General features: G+C 41.3%; 1 protein-coding gene and 1 pseudogene across 2 annotated transcripts in view; both read left to right on the plus strand.

The window, feature by feature from the left end:
• MYO3B (myosin IIIB) overlaps window positions 1-19,720 on the plus strand; it is a gene marked incomplete at both ends in the record, with an annotated part of 398,588 nt that overhangs the window by 111,454 nt on the left and 267,414 nt on the right. The window contains one exon of the mRNA XM_082630334.1: window positions 2,828-2,893. Within this exon, the coding sequence (XP_082486460.1) occupies window positions 2,828-2,893 (66 nt within the window). The remainder of the gene's footprint in view (window positions 1-2,827; window positions 2,894-19,720) is intronic.
• LOC309809289 (large ribosomal subunit protein eL39-like) lies at window positions 11,266-11,419 on the plus strand (annotated as a pseudogene). The gene has a single exon. The product of its transcript is annotated as a large ribosomal subunit protein eL39-like (transcript).

A 19,720-nucleotide genomic window follows, 5' to 3' on the forward strand; every position in this document is an offset into this window, starting at 1 on the left:
ACCTCAATTTACTGAACCTAAGTATGATGGATGGACTCCAGGAAAGGTGGGGCATCTACAAGTTCAAATGAGCTTCTCTAAAACCAAATTCCTATGATGCCAAGCTTCAGAGAAAGTGTTTCCTTGTGTGGGGTTCATGTGAGGCCACCATGGATTGGTGGTGGCCTGGCTGGGTGGTGATCTGCTGCTTTCCTCTGTGTCCTACTACAGAGGTTCAGGCCAACACATAAACAGTAGCCCCTGCCCATGGTTCCTGCTGAGGGACAGACTGAAAACAGGGAAGGGACAGTGGACAGTGTTCTCTACACAAGTATTGACACTTCCATCCATTCCTCCGGTGGACCCTTCCCAGGTCATTCTCTAATTTCAGTAGAGGGTTATCCCTCCATGCTTGGCTGGCCGAGGTCAAGCTTACTAGGGTTTAATCAAGTCTGTTACTCTGTCTACAAGTAACTTCTTCATCCACACCCAAAAATGGTTAACGGTTTTGGGGGTGGATGAAGTGTGTTAGACAATAGATTTCTTGAGCACCTCTTCTCTGTGGAACTGACCCCCGTGAGAACAGAATGAGCAGGAAACCTGAGCAGAGCAAGGGAAGTTTGAGCTCTGGAGAGGGCTGTAGAGATGATGTAGGGTAAGCTGCTCACTGAGAGATGCCCACAGAGGTGAACTGGGAGGACATATGGATGTACAATCTCAAACAGCTGGAGCCAGTAAGAACAGGTCAGCCATGCTGGTATTAAAGCAGAAGTTATGTGATGGTACTTTTATTATTTAAAGAAAGCCAGGGAAAGATAAAGGCAAATATTGTTGAATGAAATGAATGAGATAGAGGCAGCCTCCAAAATAACTGAAGGGCAACTTTCAACTGTTACTCTTTCTAGGTGGGTACACAGATAATTTTCCTTTGGGTCTTTGAATCAGAGGATCTGAAGGATGATTAAATTCTTATGCAGAATGGGGAAACCGTATATTTCCTCTCATCATTCTTCCTTCCCACCTCATCCTTCCCTTCTGCTCTCTCTCCAGACCTGAAAGAATCATATAGTCTAGGCTCAAAAACTTACTCATGTTCTTTGAACCTACCAGACTTTTTTACACTTCTGTGACTTGGTACATCTTGTTTCCTAAGCCTGAAATGGCTTCCTTCTCCTCTGTCTTGAAAAATCCAACCAATCTTCAGGGGCCAGCTCAAGTTCATTTTCTTTTTAAAGTCTTCTGGGACTCCCCAGATTGGGTAAGTTGCCCCTTTATTATGCTTACACTTACCTTTGTAGTTGTGATATACTTATCAAATTATGTTCTAATCGTGTAATAGGATAATAATCTGAAATATGATCAGCTCAATTAGGACTAATTGCATATAACAATGGCTTAAAGAAGATGGAAGTTTATTTCTCTTTCCTGTTAAGGAAGACTAGGGAGAAGCAGTCTAGAGCTGGTATGGCAGCTTTACAGTGTCATCATGAATCCAGTTTCCTATCTACCTTCTTTGCCATACTCAGCTCATAGCTCTCATTTTCATTTCATGTCCAAAATGGCTGCTCAGGCTCCAGCCATCATATCCATGCTGCAGGAAGCAAATAGGGGGAAGAAAAAAATGGCATGTCTCCCGTCTTTTAAGAAGACTTTCTGGAAACACCACAGAACAATTTTAGTAATATATCATTTGGCCAGAATGCAGTCGCATGGCCACATCTAGATGCAAGGAACTCAGGAAAATACATATGGCAGCATTGTGCCAGAATAAAAATTGTACTAGAAGAAATGAAAAAAGGAATGGTATTGAAGAGGCAAATTACAATCACATTATCTGATACATTTTTTAAATTTCTGGTCATTCTTGCTGCTTCCCCTGCCTCTGCCTGTGGAGGCTGAGCAATCTATGGCTTTAGGAAGCAGTTAGAACCCAAGTGAAGGGTTATATATACAAAGGTGTATAATGGGTTTAAGATTTACAGTCATAATTCAGGTGTGCAGAAATGTAACTTTCTTCATTTGCTGAACTTGACTTGCTCACAAACCCCTATTTCCATTAATAGCTAGAAAGAAAAGATTCTTATCAATTAAAGGTAATGTCCCTTCTGTTTTAAAATTGATTCTCTTTGGGTAAATATTCAGCCAAATGCAGGGTTCTTACTTTTTCCTTTTCCTGCCTTCCCACCAGGAAATTGTCTGGTTACCAGAGTCTCTCCACAGTTCTCTAGTTCTCTTGGACCGCCAGTACTTAGTTGTATTAGGTGTTGTCCTCCTTGCTACCCAGGATCTTCTTGGGGTCTGAAACTTGTCTTAGTGGTTTTGCTTTCTCCAGTACCTATTGCAGAGGTTGACATACAGGAAAGAGTTAAAAACATGACCAGTGAATTTATAAGTATACTTTAATTGCATCACATAATTAATTCAAATGGTAGTATAATGATCTGAAAATCCTGTAAAATTAAAAGTCTATTTCTCTCAAGCCCCTAGAACTTGGTTTATAGCTTTCTTATGGCACTAATAATACTCAGCTCTCAGTTATAGTGGCTGTGTGCTTGCCTCACCCTTCATTACAGTGTCTGCTCCTTGAGGAATGTTGTTGATCTGTGTAACCCTCAGAGGTCCTGCAGAAAGCCGTGGACATGATTGGCCTTCAGTCAATGGAAATGAGCCACTAAATGAGTAGGGGCTGACACTTTATAATTTATCATTGGTGAATGACTCTCACCCAGGAAGAAATAAGAATAGATTTTATCAGAGCTATTTAGAACAGTATCAGTAAAGGCAAGTTGATATTTTGCTTTTAACGGAACCCTTTCTTTGTAAGAAAAAAATTGCTTTTATTTTTCAGAAATCCTCCACCTACTTTACTTCATCCGGAAAAATGGTGTGAGGAATTCAACCACTTCATTTCACAGTGAGTATTTCTTCCACTGAAAATTGCTCATCCAGCAAGTCCTTGGACAGTGATTGGAGAAGTCCAAGGTGTGGAATTGACTTGGTGCTAGAAGTTGTTATGCCTTCTAGCACATTATGACACAAAATTTGTTCCAGTAAATGATAGAAGATGCCCCTGCAGGATTTGAGAAATAAGGAGTTCCATTTGACTCTTGGTTATAATCAGTTCTTCTGATCATATGTGTCACATTCATCTGACTCTGCTCTGTCCTGGGGCAAATATTGCCAGTGGGTCTTGTTTAATAAGGGAGGAGACTGTATCTAAAAATCTGACACCCACACTTGGGCCAGAGAGGGAACAGAAGGTGGCAGCCTTCAGTAGAGGTTTTGCAGCTTGGAAGTTGGACTTTGCTTTAGGATCTGTGCTTTGGGAGCAGGGCTCCAGTTCCCAAGATGATTGAGGGGCCAAAGTAAGATCTCAGACCTGAGGCTGCAAGGTGAGGAGCCCCAGCCAGGGCTCAGAGTGTGGAGAACAAGATGAAAACCCAACTGATGGGTGATGTTCCTGGTGGGAGCTCTGTTACCAGGAACTAGGCAGTATTGCATGGGACTAAGACAGGAACAGAATCAACAGCAGCACCAACGGGGTGGTGACTGAGTGCTGGGAACATGAGCTTTTGGCCTGCCCCCTGACAGAGAACCACACTGGTCCTGACTCTAGGGAAGATGCTCAGTATGTTGGAGGGAGCTATATGATCCCAAGCAAAGGGCCTGGTGAACTGCGGGGACAGGAATCTAGACAAGGCCGTTACAAGCCATATCCCAGCTAGTAGCTGGGAAGAGGTGCTCTCAGTGTCTACTGTATCAAACACGGGGTTCAGAGGTCATGGGAGGAGAAAAGAAGTGACCAAAATAGCTGATGAACAGGAAGTAGGGAAGGGTCAACACAAATTTCTCTAAATTATACCTACGTGCATACTTAACTTCCACCAAGATGCAGAGCAATGAAGCAGACTGGGTCTCTTGATCGCCTTCCTTAAATACAATACAATCCCTTGTTCACAATTCCAAAATCCAAAGAGCTCTGAAAAATGGAAGTTTTTTTGTACTTGAGTCATTCATCTGCAAGCCCTGACCTTATGTGAACTGATTTGGTGGCAACACATGACCTACACTGAATTGAGGCTATTTATAGCCATTATTTATCCTACTCAGTGTGAATATTCATGTGAATTGCTGCAGATTTATTAATGTGTTTGATTACAGTGTGCTGCCCCAGATCCTGCTGGGGATGTTACATAAAATACAGTAAATGCACGGGTTTACTTTTATAAAATTTGATAAAATTCTGAATTCCAAAACATATTTGGCCCCAAGGGTTTTGTATAAAGAACTGTGAACCTGTGTTTCATTTTCATTTCAATGCAACATAGTTCAAGGTCCTTGAAATTGTTTGATTGTCCAGTCAATCCCTCCTAGCTTTTTGCCATCTTGCTCAGGAGAGAGGAAGGGTAAAGAACTCCAAGAATTCTACTAGCAAGGCTGTGTCGGAATGTGACCATGAAGTTCAAGGCCAGGGATGGAGGACATTTCCTTGTCCCTTCAGTCCCCACTCTGATGTTTCTGCAGAATGCAGAAGCAGCCCCACGTCAATGGTGGTGACAGTGGGCAATGTTGAGAGGAACAACAGATAACAGCAGGAGGGATGATGCTCCCATAGGAGCAGAGGAAGAGCTACTTCCTGATATTTGGAAGCCAAAGGAGGAGGTGGAAGGCCCTGGAGAGCTAAAGACATCCTGGTGGCTGGGAACACATTTCAGATCACCCCAGGGAAAGAAATCCAGGGGCTAGGGTTCCAGTGATTTTGCTGGAAAAGGCTGGAGCCAAAGAGTTTTCCTTTTCATTCCATTGCTGCACACAGATGCCCTTGACTGACCTTCTCTAAGCTGCTGGCCTGGAAAACCACATTACATATTCACAGATACACTTTCCTATACCAAGCTCTTGTGATGCCTCTAAAATGTGACTTGACCCACTCACCAAAGTTTGGTTTCTGTATACTTCTCCAAGAGTATGTTTGTGTTCTTAAACTGAGCACAGTATTGCTTGGATAGATTTGGGAATAAAGGTACATAATTGATGATAGGGTTGGGACTTTCAGGGTTAAATACACTATAGAAATCCCTCTCTACTGTTGATTTTTCTTTATGGCAAATCCTGTTATATGCCATTTAAATCTGCTTATGTCTTCCCCAACTCTGAGAATTCCAAATGCGCTCATTCTGAGTTGCTTTAGACTTAGGAAAGTGTTGATAATAGAATGGAGGACTCAATGTAGAAAACAATGCCTTTAGTATGCATACATCAGGGGCAAAGCAAAAGCATCTTATTGAAACTACAGGGTAGAGTGTCTGAAGAGGTTCTAATGAACCAAGGAAGGTAAATAGAAATTAAGTGATTGTGTGCTTTATTACTAATTTAAGATATGGAAAAATGTCATCAGTCTTCTATTTATTTAATGACTTGTCCTTATTGGTTTTATTAGTGAAAATATTATATATTTTAGGTGTTCATGGATTCTTTCCTGACCTCAGCCCCCCAGTCCTGTTTTCCCCATAACATCTGAGATTCTTCAATCATGAGTTTTCCTTTTACAAGATTTTTAGGAATGTAACTCTCAAGATTAGGAACTAATTATTATATTTTATATTTTTAGGTAGAAAACTACCCACTATTCCCGAATAATGTCCTTTGGTTTCATAAAGGAGCCAGACTACCAAATGTAATTTTAATTTTCTATTTCATTCTATTTATTCAAATTTCTAATTAAATGTAAGCAAAGATACTCACTGGGTTAGAAATGTCTATTTAAAGAGAGAGCCTTCCCTGGTGGCGCAGTGGTTGAGAGTCCGCCTGCCGATGCAGGGGATACGGGTTCGTGCCCCGGTCTGGGAGGATCCCATATGCCGCGGAGCGGCTGGGCCCGTGAGCCATGGCCGCTGAGCCTGTGCGTCCGGAGCCTGTGCTCCGCAACGGGAGAGGCCACAACAGTGAGAGGCCCGCGTACAGCAAAAAATAAAAAATAAAAATAAAAAAAATAAAGAGAGAGCCTTGGTTTATTTTTATACTTACCTTACTCATATTGGGAGGGAAAGGGAAAAAGGATGAAGGATTAAGACCTCCAGATTATAAAATTTTCATTATTGCTGGGACTGAGGTGGGAAGATGATTATCTGGTAATTTAGGAAAAGTTTTTTAGCCTGAATTATCCAGAAAATTTCTTCAATTCCCATTGTAAATGGGGCCACAGTGCATTGTATTAGAGTAAACTAAACTGGTTCTTTCTAAAGAATAAACAGGACAAGAAAATTTTTAACAGCTTTAAAACCTTTAATACCCTGTCCCCACATGACTGCTGAACCATAGCAGAGTCAATTCAGTAATTTCAGTCTTTCTTGGTCCATGATGGTCACCACTCACCAGAGGACCTTATGGCTTCTCATCGTTGCTGCAGGGATCTGAAGGGATTGACCAGGCTGCAGCCCAGTGATCACAGCTGTGTAGACAGGGGACAGTGTGTGTGTGTGTGTGTGTGTGTGTGAGAGAGAGAGAGAGAGAGAGAGAGAGAGAGAAGAGAAGAGAAGAGAAGAGAAGAGAAATAAGTGCATGAGTGAGAGCAGAGGCAGGATGTAAGTACCAGGCTATGGCTTAGTGTTTTCCAGACGTGTTTCCAGCCTTCTTAATTTAGAGACAGGAGAGATTTTAAGGTCCGAAATCCTATTAGTAAACCTATTTTGAGGGTTAAAAAAAAAAAAGAAAGGAAACATCAGCCTGTTTGGTTTTGAACCTGTGGTCGTTAGTGATAATTGACTCATTTATATGTGTTAGTTATGCATTTGTCAAAGCATGACTCCTGACAGCTTAGTTATGATAAATTAAACATGATGCTCACATAAATTCTGCACTGCTTTTTATCCATATGGTAGGTCGCTGCTTGATGTTTTTTGTCACCTCTGTAATGTGTGGTTGGCTTTGTGGCGATTTCATTATCAGCCCTTTCCCCTTTGGCTAAAGCTTTTTGCATAACAAGTTTATCTGGTTCAAGTCCCAGCCAGACTTCTGTGTCAGGAGGCTCCATTCAGAAGTAGCCTTTTGATAAGATAACAATTTTCCTTTGGCAGCTTCACCTTGGTCCTAAAGGATGTCACTCCTTTTTTCAGTTCAAACTAATTTCAGGTCTTTGGACTAAAAAACAAAAATAGTTTCCCAACCTTTGGCCAGAAGGTATCTGTGAACTATGCTTTTTCATTTTGCCTCTAAAACTTTTGGGGTTTTATTAAGAATTAGAGGGCTTCCCTGGTGGCGCAGTGGTTGAGAGTCCGCCTGCCGATGCAGGGGACACGGGTTCGTGTCCCGGTCCGGGAGGATCCCACATGCCGCGGAGCGGCTGGGCCTGTGAGCCATGGCCGCTGAGCCTGCGCGTCCGGAGCCTGTGCTCCGCAACGGGAGAGGCCACAACAGTGAGAGGCCCTGGTAACGCAAAAAAAAAAAAAAAAAAAAGAATTAGATTTAGGACTTCATCAATGGCTCTTGAGCTGACTAGTGAGACAATAAAGATGGATTTCTCTTCTCAAGGGCAAATCCATCAAGAGCACTATGGCTGCTCAGCTTTGGACTCAGTGATGACTTGAACTATATGGTTGCCCACGCACACACTGCTTTCCAGGGTTGGCTGGCTTGAGCAGCTAAGTGTGCAGGTGTGTCTAATTCCTAGGGTGAACATCATGGTCGAGCCCTGCCATTTAGTCATGAAATGTTGAGGTGACCTTTCCTATCCCTGCAAATGACATTAGAATGGCTATAAGCAGTTGCACTGAATGTTAACAAGGTGAGATCACTCTAGCTACTAAAGTACTAAAACAAATGGGCGTTTGCATAAATTTATTCCTTAAAAATTGAAACTCAGACCTGGAACATCTGCTTTTCTCTAGGCCTGAATGTTTATAAAGTAATCATTTTGGAGTGGTTGATTCCTTGACATTGAGTGTATTCCCTTCAAGGCAACAATTCTCAGTCCTTTGCCATTCTCCATTTTGTGTTTCAAGGCAGCTTAATTCCACATAGGTTTGTAATGTCAATGAACAACGCGCTTGGAATGATAAATATTCTAACTCAGAAATTGATAAGATTCTACAAGTATTCTTGGCTTTTTAAGTCCTCTTGGATTCTCAGGTGGCCATGCACAATGTTAATACTTCCTGAGTAGAAGGATACAGTAACCTTTATTTACATTACTTCACAAATTGGTAATTTTAATTAAAATGAGTAGTGGTATCTCCAGTGACAGACTCTCTCCATTTTAGATTTATTTAGCCAATGATTAGCTATTACGGTTTCTTGAATTAATTAGCATCCCTTGAGCTATAGGGAATTGGTGAATTAATAAAAATTCATGGAGAAGCTAAAAAAAATTCTAATTAAAAAAAAACCCAATTCTCCTCTCACCTCTAAACATACATTGATCAATATACTTATAAATGCAACCCAACTTCTTTCTCACTTTTTTTTTTTTTTTTTTTTTTGCTGTACGCGGGCCTCTCACTGTTGTGGCCTCTCCCGTTGTGGAGGACAGGCTCCGGACGCGTAGGCTCAGCAGCCATGGCTCACGGGCCCAGCCGCTCTGCGGCATGTGGGATCCTCCCAGACCGGGGCACGAACCCATGTCCCCTGCATAGGCAGGTGGACTCTCAACCACTGCACCACCAGGGAAGCCCTCTTTCTCACTTTGAAAAATTGGGATTATTTTTTCCTTTATGAGAAGAACAAATAAAGCTGTGTGTTTCAAGGTTATATCTCCCTGAAGAGCATCTAATTTAGATTACCTAATAGATCATCTAAAGACACCGAGGGCCTGATTCAATCTCACTTGTACTCCACTTACAAACTCAGCTGATAAAATCTGCTTCTGTCATGGTATAAACCAAGAAGTGACTCAGTATGACTTGAGGTTTGAAACACAGTGCAGTATCCACACATACCTGGAATATACTGTTGTCCTGGGAACCGTGGCAATGACAGGTTTAGCATCATCCAAAATAAGCAAAATGCATAATAAAGTAGGTGCTCCAGACTCTAGCCAGCATATTCTGTTTATTTCGCACCAAATGCTGAGTTTAGATCTTGTAAGAAACCAGGTCTGTAGCATATGTCATAGATTTCATATTAGTCCTTGTGACGCATGATGTTAGATGACTTTTATTATTTTTTATTAATTTTTATTGGAGTGTAGTTGCTTTACAATGTTGTGTTAGCTTCTGCTATACAACAAAGTGAATTATATATATATATATAATATATATATATATATATCCCCTCTTTTTTCAGATTCCCTTCCCATTTATGTCACCACAGAGCACTGAGTAGAGTTCCCTGTGCTATCAGTAGGCTCTCATTAGTTATCATTAGTAGTGTATATATGTCAATCCCAATCTCCCAGTTCATCCCATTCCCCCTTCCCCCTTTGATAATCACAAGTTTATTTTCTACATCTGTGACTCTGTTTCTGCTTTGCAAATAAATTCATCTGCACCATTTTTCTAAATTCCACATAGAAGCGATATTATATGATATTTGTCTTTCTCTTTCTCTTTTTTTTGCGGTACATGGGCCTCTCACTGCTGTGGCCTCTCCCGTTGCGGAGCACAGGCTCCGGACGCACAGGCTCAGCGGCCATGGCTCACGGGCCTAGCCACTCTGCGGCACGTGGGATCTTCCTGGACCGGGGCACGAACCCGTGTCCCCTGCCTCTGCAGGTGGACTCTTAACCACTGCGCCACCAGGGAAGCCCCTGTCTTTCTCTTTCTTGCTTCACTCTGTATGACAATCTCTAGGTCCATCCATGTTGCTACAAATGGCATTATTTTGTTCCTTTTTATGGCTGAGTAATATTCCATTTTATGTTTGTACCACATCTTCTTTACCGATTCCTTTGTTGATGGACATTTAGGTTGCTTCCATGTCCTGGCTATTGTAAATAGTGCTGCAGTGAACATCGGGGTGCATGCATCCTTTCAAATAATGGTTTTCTCCAGGAGTGGGATTGCCGGGTCATATAGTGGCTCTATTTTTATTTATTTATTTATTTATTTATTTATGGCTGTGTTGGGTCTTCGTTTCTGTGCGAGGGCTTTCTCTAGTTGCGGCAAGTGGGGGCCACTCCTCATCGCGCTGCGCGGGCCTCTCACTATCGCGGCCTCTCTTGTTGCGGAGCGCAGGCTCCAGACACGCAGGCTCAGTAATTGTGGCTCACAGGCCTAGTTGCTCCGCGGCATGTGGGAATCTTCCCAGACCAGGGCTCGAACCCGCGTCCCCTGCATCGGCAGGTGGACTGTCAACCACTGCGCCCCCAGGGAAGCCCAGTGGCTCTATTTTTAGTTTTCTAAGGAACCTCCATGCTGTTCTCCATAGTGGCTGTACCAGTTTGCATTCCCATCAACAGTGTTGGAGGGTTCCCTTTACTCTACACCCTCTCCAGCATTTATTGTTGGTAGTTTTTTTGTTGTTAGGTGACTTTTACATAAGGTTAGAATGTACTGTCTGTACCATTTATTCCATAATGGCTTTTCTTTCTTTCTTCTTTAAAAAAAAATCTTACTTGAATTTCATAATGTAAATCAAAAAGAATCTGCAGTTGAAATAAACAAGTGGTGGTGAGCTCTGCGCTCTCTGTATGTCTACGCACCTGGTGTGTGTGTGGGCTGGTGGGGGGAGATGGGGGTGTGGCTCACCCATCCATCCACAGCCTGTTCCCCCTCAGCCCCTCTCCACGTGCTGCCTGGCTTATCATCAAGAAGAGGCAGCTGTGGAAGAGCAGTGTGTGCATCCAGCTGTGTCACTTAATAGCTCTGTAACCTGGGGGGAAATATTTAACCTCTCTGACCTTTGCTTTTCAATTGTCAAATTTGGCTGAGAATACCCATCTCAGAGGGTTACTATAAGGATTAAATTATATAATGTGTATGTAGAACCTGGCAGAAAATAATAACTAACATATGTAACTCTTACTCGTGCCAGGCTCTGTTCTCTGCATGTCACACAATTGGCTTAATCCTCACAGTCCTATGAGGTAGTTCTAATATTATCCCCACTTTACAGAAATTGAGGTTGAAACAGTCCAAGAGTCCCAAGACCACAGCTATTAAGGACTGGAGCTGGGATTTGAACGCCAGAAGACTTGCTTCGTATATATTCACGCTCAGCCAACAGTAGCTGTTATCTTTATCATCCTTTGCATTTGGCCACACCACTATCCTGAAACTGCTTTTTTGAAAGTGTCACTGGCTCCCTCCCTTTCCCTGCCATCGTGGGGTATGCGGTTGACTCTGTTCTTCTCACAAGACTTTCAGGATCAAGCAGTTCCTGGCCAAGAAACAAAGGCAGAATTGTCCCATTCCATTCCCTAGTGGATTCACATGGCAAAACTGGTTTTAAAGTCAGGTGTAACTCTAAGAGGAGACATTGGAGAAGAACCAAGCTGGGTCTGTAAGGAATCACACATGAGATGGCACACGTGGTGATGCTAAGGCCCCTAACGTCTTACCCCATCAAGCTGAAAACATCACCACTATTTGGACAGTTGGACATTTGTGAGGAGGCTATTATTTTTCTCTTTGTTTCTTTGCCTTTGCACTAGTAGTTTCAGTAATAAAGTGTGAGACCTTTTGTTTGGAAAAAAAAAGAAAGTGTCAATGACCTCCTCATCTTTGACACCTCTGGAGTATTTCAGTCTGCTGTCCAGCTTCTCTTTATTTAGACTTCAGCTCACTGACTTTCACAGCTCAGGACACACACACACACACACACACACACACACTCACTCCTCGGCTCCCTTCTCAAGGGCAACAGCAGAGCCCCTCAAGCTCAGCCTAGAGACCAGCCCCAGCAGGAGTCGAACAGAAGCGCAGACAGCCCTAGCTCTCCCTGCATCCCAGCGCACACCTTGTCTAGGCTGAGGCCTCTATCTCTGCTGTCTGCTGGCCACACCTTTCTTGGTAAGGATGGAGCACTGGGGCAGGAAATGGCTGCCAAGACCTGGGGAAGCAGAACCCACAGAGCATGGCAGCTAACTATGGGAGGAGACAGGTGCTACAGAGAGGGAAGAGTTAACCATGACTCCACTGTCTTCAGCATGGGAAAAGGTCTTTTCACAGAACACATGTTGGGGAGATTAAGAGCACAGGATCTGAAGTCAGGTTGTATTCTAGCACTGCCACCGACATTTTTCACCTTGAACAAGTTATTTAACTTCTCTGAGCCTCAGTCTGTAAAATGGAAGTACTAATTCTTAACCACTTGGGATTAAGATCAGGTCTGCTGTGATAGAAAATCCCAAATAGGGGCTTCCCTGGTGGCGCAGTGGTTGGGAGTCCGCCTGCCAATGCAGGGGACACGGGTTTGTGCCCCGGTCCCGGAGGATCCCACATGCCACGGAGCGGCTGGGCCCGTGAGCCATGGCCGCTGAGCCTGCACATCCGGAGCCTGTGCTCCTCAATGGGAGAGGCCACGGCAGTGAGAGGCCCGTGTACCACACACACAAAAAAAGAAAATCCCAAATAACAGTGGCTTAAACAGGATAGATTTTTATTTCCTCTCACATGAAGTAAGCTGGGAGTCAAACCATGCATGTACTGCTGGTCTGGCAGAGTATGTGGCAACCACCCAGACTCCTGCCCTCGTGCTGCCCCATTAAGTGTTGTTTCCATTCCCAAGGGCACCTCATGGGCCAAGATGGCTGCTGTAGCTCCAACATTTATGGGCAGATGGAAGGAGAGGAAAATGAAAGTTTCCTTTCTCTAAGAAGATTTTCTGGCAGATTCATACAATATATTGTTAGCTGCAATTTATCACGTGGCCACACCTAGCTACAAAAGAAGCTGAGAAATGCAGTCTTTGGACAGGGCAGCTGCAGGCCCAGGTCGGTACCAGAGCTCCATCCCTACGGCAAGTGGAGAGTGTGTAGACAGGTAGCAGTCTGGAATCATGCTCCTTTATAGAGTGTTGTAAGAATTAAGTGAGATACAGACTGAGAGCTCAGCAAATGTGAGTGATCATGATGAATATTGTAACTTAGAATAGTAGTGACGTCAAGAGATGAGGGAGTCAGGAAGCAGAGCCAGGGGGTTCTATGGGGTGATGAGTCAAAACAGAGGTGGATCTTGAGGAAAGGCAGTCATGATCCCCCACCAAGGCTGACCTGTTGCCTGAGAGAGATGAGGAAATTAAGGACAAGGTGTGAGCATGGAGTGGCCAGGTTCACATGCCTCCTGGTCTTCTCTCAAGGGCTATGACGTTCTTTTGGTTTGATGCTAAGCCCCAGATTCCTGCCTGCTCCTCCATTCCCAGGCCACTGTAGTTTCCACTGTGGAGCTTCCACAGGCTCTGGTGAAAAAGCATATCTGGCTCAGAGTCAGTAAGAATTTTAATTAAAAATGGAAATGGAGGCTCATGTCATAGTACTACATTCTTCCAACCCACTGATAATTTCTGGCAGAGTTAAAAATAACAGACATCACCCTTTGGCACTAAGGAAAAGGCTGCTTTTTTAAAATTTTTTAATTTTTTTTTATATAGCAGGTTCTTATTAGTTATCTATTTTATACATATTAGTGTATATATATTAATCCCAATCTCCCAATTCATCCCACCACAGCCCCCCTGCCACTTTCCCCCGCTTGGTGTCCATACGTTTGTTCTCTACATCTGTGTCTCTTTTTCTGCCTTGCAAACCCGTTCATCTGTACCGTTTTTCTAGACTCCACATATATGTGTTAACATATGATATTTGTTTTTCTCTTTCTGACTTACTTCACTCTGTATGACAGTCTCTAGATCCATCCACGTCTCAACAAATGACCCAATTTCATTCCTTTTTATGGCTCAGTAATATTCCATTGTATATATGTACCACATCTTCTTTATCCATTCATCTGTCGATGGGCATTTAGGTTGCTTCCATGACCTGGCTATTGTAAATAGTGCTGCATTGAACAATGGGGTGCATGTGTCTTTTTAAATTATGGTTTTCTCTGGGTGTATGCCCAGTAGTGGGATTGCTGGATCATATGGTAATTCTATTTTTAGTTTTTTAAGGAACCTCCATACTGTTCTCCATAGTGGCTGTATCAACTTATATTCCCATCACAGTGCAAGAGGGTTCCCTTTTCTCCACACCCTCTCCAGCATTTGCTGTTTGTAGATTTTCTGATGATGCCCATTCTAACTGGTGTGAGGTGATACCTCATTGTAGTTTTGATTCGCGTTTCTCTAATAATTAGAGATGTTGAGCAGCTTTTCATGTGCTTCTTGGCCATCTGTATGCCTTCTTTGGAGAAATGTCTATTTAGGTCTTCTGCCCATTTTTGGATTGGGTTGTTTGTTTTCTTAATATTGAGCTGCATGAGTTGTTTATGTATTTTGGAGATTAATCTTTGTCCATTGATTTCGTTTGCAAATATTTTCTCCCATTCTGAGGGTTGTCTTTTCATCTTGTTTGTAGTTTCCTTTGCTCTGCAAAAGCTTTTAAGTTTCATTAGGTCCCAATTGTATATTTTTGTTTTTATTTCCATTCCTCTAGGAGGTGGGTCAAAAAAGATCTTGCTGTGATTTATGTCAAAGAGTGTTCTTCCTATGTTTTCCTCTAAGAGTTTTATAGTGTCCAGTCTTATATTTAGGTCTCTAATTCATTTTGAGTTTATTTTTGTGTATGGTGTTAGGGAGTGTTCTAATTTCATTCATTTACATGTAGCTGTCCAGGTTTCCCATCACCACTTATTAAAGAGACTGTCTTTCCTCCATTGTATATCCTTGCCTCCTTTGTCATAAATTAGTTGACCATAGGTATATGGGTTTATCTCTGGTCTTTCTATCCTGTTCCATTGATCTGTATTTCTGTTTTTGTGCCAGTACCATATTGTCTTGATGACTGCAGCTTTGTAGTATAGTGTGAAGTCAGGGAGTCTGATTCCTCCAGCTCCTTTTTTTCCCCTCAAGACCACTTTAGCTATTCGGGGTCTTTTGTGTCTCCATAAAAATTTTAAGATTTTTTGTCCTAGTTCTGTAAAAAAAAAAGCCACTGGTAGTTTGATAGGGATTGCATTGAATATGTAGATTGCTTTGGGTAGTATAGTCATTTTCACAATATTGATTCTTCCAATCCAAGAACATGGTATATCTCTCCATCTGTTTGTGTTATCTTTGATTTCTTTCGTCAGTGTCGTATAGTTTTCTGAATACAGGTCTTTTACCTCCTTACGTAGGTTTATTTCTAGGTATTTTATTCTTTTTGTTACAGTGGTGAATGGGAGTGTTTCCTTAATTTTTCTTTCTGATCTTTCATTGTTAGTGTATAGGAATGCAAGTGATTTCTGTGCATTAAGTTTGTATCCTGCAACTTTACCAAATTCATTGATTAGCTCTAGTAGTTTTCTGGTGGCATCTTTAGGTTTCTCTATGTACAGTGTTATGTCATCTGCAAACAGTGACAGTTTTACTTCTTTTCCAATTTGTATTCCTTTAATTTCTTTTTCTTCTCTGATTGCTGTGGCTAAAACTTCCAAAACTGTGTTGAATAAGAGTGGTGAGAGTGGGCAACCTTGTCTTGTTCTTGATCTTAGAGGAAATGGTTTTAGTTTTTCACCATTGAGAACGATGTTGGCTGTGGGTGTGTCATATGTGGCCTTTATTATGTTGAGGTAGGTTCCCTCTACGCCCACTTTCTGGAGAGTTTTTATCATAAATGGGTATTAAATTTTGTCAAAAGCTTTTTCTGCATCTATTGAGGTGATCATATTCTTCAATTTGTTAATATGCCGTATCACATTGATTGATTTGCGTATATTGAAGAATGCTTGCATCCCTGGGATGAATCCCACTTGATCATTCTGTATGATCCTTTAAATGTGTTGTTGTATTCGGTTTGCTAGTATTTTGTTGATGATTTTTGCATCTATATTCATCAGCGATATTGGTCTGTAATTTTCTTTTTCTGTGACATCTCTGTCTGGTTTTGGTATCAGGGTGATGGTGGCCTCGTAGAATGAGTTTGGGAGTGTCCCTTCCTCTGCAATTTTTTGCAAGAGTTTGAGAAGGATGGGTGTTAGCTCTTCTCTCAATGTTTGATAGAATTCACCTGTGAAGCCCTCTGGTCCTGGGCTTTTGTTTGTTGGAAGATTTTTAATCACAGTTTCAATTTCATTACTTGTGATTGGTCTGTTCATATTTTCTCTTTCTTCCTGTTTCAGTCTTGGAAGGTTATACCTTTCTAAGTATTTGTCGATTTCTTCCAGGTTCTCCATTTTATTGGCGTAGCGTTGCTTGTAGTAGTCTCTTGGGATGCTTTGTATTTCTGCGGTGTCTGTTGAAACTTCTCCTTTTTCATTTCTAATTTTATTGATTTGCGTCCTCTCCCTCTTTGTCTTGATGAGTCTGGCTGAAGGTTTACCAATTTTGTTTATCTTCTCAAAGAACCAGCTTTTAGTTTTATTGATCTTTGCTGTTGTTTTCTTTGTTTCTATTTCATTTGTTTTTGCTCTGATCTTTATGATTTCTTTCCTTCTACTAACTTTTGGTTTTGTTTGTTCTTCTTTCTCTAATTTCTTTAGGTGTAAGGTTAGGTTGTTTATTTCAGATTTTTCTCGTTTCTTGAGGTAGGATTGTATTGCTATAAACTTCCCTCTTAGAACTGCTATTGCTGCATCCCATAGGTTTTGGATCATTGTGTTTTCATTGTCATCATTTGTCTCTAGGTATTTTTTGATTTCCTCTTTGATTTCTTCAGTGATCTCTTGGTTATTTAGTAACATATTGTTTAGCCTCCATGTGTTTGTTTTTTATTACGTTTTTTTCCCCTGTAATTGATTTCTAATCTCATAACATTGTGGTCGGAAAAGATGCTTGAAATGATTTCAATTTTCTTAAATTTACCGAGGCTTTATTTGTGACCCTAGATATGATCTATCCTGGAGAATGTTCCGTGTGCACTTGAGAAGAAAGTGTAATCTGCTGTCTTTGGATGGAATGTCCTATAAATATCAATTAAATCTATCTGGTCTATTGTGTCATTTAAAGCTTGTGTTTCCTTATTAATTTTCTGTCTGATGATCTGTCCATTGGTGTAAGTGAAGTGTTAAAGTCCCCCAATATCGTTGTGTTACTGTCGATTTCCTCTTTTATAGTTGTTAGCAGTTGCCTTATGTATTGAGGTGCTCCTATGTTGGGTGCATATACATTTATAATTGTTATATCTTCTTGGATTGATCCCTTGATCGTTATGTAGTGTCCTTCCTTGTCTCTCATAACAGTCTTTGTTTTAAAGTTCATTTTATCTGATGAGTATTGCTACTCCAGCTTTCTTTTGATTTCCATTTGCATGGAATATCTTTTTCCATGCCCTCACTTTCAGTCTGTATGTGTCCCTAGGTCTGAAGTGGGTCTCTTGTAGACAACATATATATGGGTCTTGTTTTTTTATCCATTCAGTGAGCTTGTGTCTTTTGCTTGGAGCATTTAATCCATTCACGTTTAAGGTAATTATCGATATGTATGTTCCTATTACCATTGTCTTAATTGTTTTGGGTTTGTTTTTGTAGGTCCTTTTCTTCTCTTGTGTTTCCCAGTTAGAGAAGTTCCTTTAATATTTGTCGTAGAGCTGGTTTGGTGATGCTGAATTCTCTTAGCTTTTGCTTGTCTGTAAATCTTTTGATTTCTCCGTCGAATCTGAATGAGATCCTTGCTGGGTAGAGTAATCTTGGTTGTAGATTCTTCCCTTTAATCACTTTAAATATATTGTGCACTCCCTTCTGACCTGTAGAGTTTCTGCTGAGAAAGCAGCTGTTAACCTTATGGGAGTTCCTTTTTATGTTATTTGTCGTTTTTCCCTTGTTGCTTTCAATAATTTTTCTTTGTCTGTAATTTTTGTCAATTTGATTACTGTGTGTCTCAGTGTGTTTCTCCTTGGGTTTCTCCTGCCTGGGACTCTGCACTCCCTGGGCTTAGGTGGCTATTTCCTTTCCCACATTAGGGAAGTTTTTGACTATAATCTCTTCAAATATTTTCTCTGGTCCTTTCTCTCTCTCTTCTCCTTCTGGGACCCCTATAATGCGAATGTTGTTGTGTTTAATGTTGTCCCAGAGGTCTCTTAGGCTGTCTTCATTTCTTTTCATTCTTTTTTCTTTATTCTGTTCCACAGCAGTGAATTCCACCATTCTGTCTTCCAGGTCACTTATCCCTTCTTCTGCCTCAGTTATTCTGCTATTGATTCCTTCTAGTGTAGTTTTCATTTCAGTTATTGTAACGTTCATCTCTGTTTGTTTGTTCTTTAATTCTTCTAGGTGGTTGTTCTTTAATTCTTCTAGGTCTTTGTTATACATTTCTTATGTCTTCTTGATCTTTGCCTCCATTCTTTTTCTGAGGTCCTGGATCAATCTTCACTATCATTATTCTGAATTCTTTTTCTGGAAGGTTTCTCCACTTCATTTAGTTGTTCTTCTGGGGTTTTATCTTGTTCCTTCTTCTGATACATAGTCCTCTGCCTTTTCATTTTGTCTTTCTTTCTGTGAATGTGGTTTTCCTTCCACAGACTGGAGAATTGTAGTTCTTCTTGCTTCTGCTGTCTGCCCCTCTGGTGGATGAAGCTATCTAAGAGGCTTGTGCAAGCTTCCTGATAGGAGGGACTCTTTTTTTTAAGTGGATTCAAATTTTATAACAGTGTTTTCAAATATAATAAATCATTATAGATTCTCTTGGTCTTTCATCTCCTTTTGGGTATGTGTGTGGCTTTTGGTAACCTCTCAGTATTTTAATTTGGAACCTCCTAAGGTCATCAGGTGTATGATATAGCTATCATACTGGGTTAATGAGGGGGGGGGCGGAAATCCCATAATTGATTTTTGATGTGAAGGACTATTGGATGTTTTTATGAAAGAAAAATTTTATTTAAAAGGCTATATTTTAGTGAATAGTGAGAATTCTTGCCTTTAAGGGAGGCCCAAAACTTAAACCCTTACACTCAAGCAGTGCTCCTCACACATGTACAGAAAGTCTGGCCTTGATCACCCCATGATATGGGTTGAATCGTACCCCTAAAACTTCATATGTTGATGTCCCAAGCCTCAGTATCTCAGAATGTGACCTTATTTGGAAATAGGGCCATTGCACCTATAATTAGTTAAGATGAGATCATGCTGCAGTAGCATTCACCCCTAATCCAGTATAACTGGTGTCTTTATAAAACGAGGAAATTTGGGTACAGACACACCCAGAGAGAACGTCATGTGAAGATTGGAGTTATGCCACTGCAAGCCAAGGAACTACTAGAAGGTAGGAAAGAGGCCTGAATAGATCATTCTCTAGCACCTTCAGAGGGAACATGGCTCTACTCATCTTAAGTCTTGATCTCAGACTTCCAGTCTCCAGAGCTGTGAGAAAATAAATATCAGTTTGTGGTGCTTAGTTACAGTAGCCCTAGGAAACTAATGTAGCCCATGACTTGGTGGTTACATGACCTTAAATCATTTGATCTCTCCAGGCCTCTGATTCCTAAGCTGTGGGTTAGCAATGTCTGCCAGTGAGGATAAATGTAAAATCCTTTAATGCATACAGTTTCATCACAACCTCAAGTATTAGTATTACACCATAAAGCCATAGTGTATTTTCATTCTTCCTTTTCTTTCTTTCCTTCCTTCCTTTCTTCCTTTTCCCTTTTTTTTTTGTTTCTGTTTTTTTTTTTTGGTTTTTTTTTTGTGGGCCTCCCACTGTTGTGGCCTCTCCCGTTGCGGAACACTGCTCTGGA

The sequence above is a fragment of the Mesoplodon mirus genome (genome assembly GCF_964341445.2).
Source record: "Mesoplodon mirus genome assembly, chromosome: 8".
NCBI classification, from domain to species: Eukaryota; Metazoa; Chordata; class Mammalia; order Artiodactyla; family Ziphiidae; genus Mesoplodon; species Mesoplodon mirus.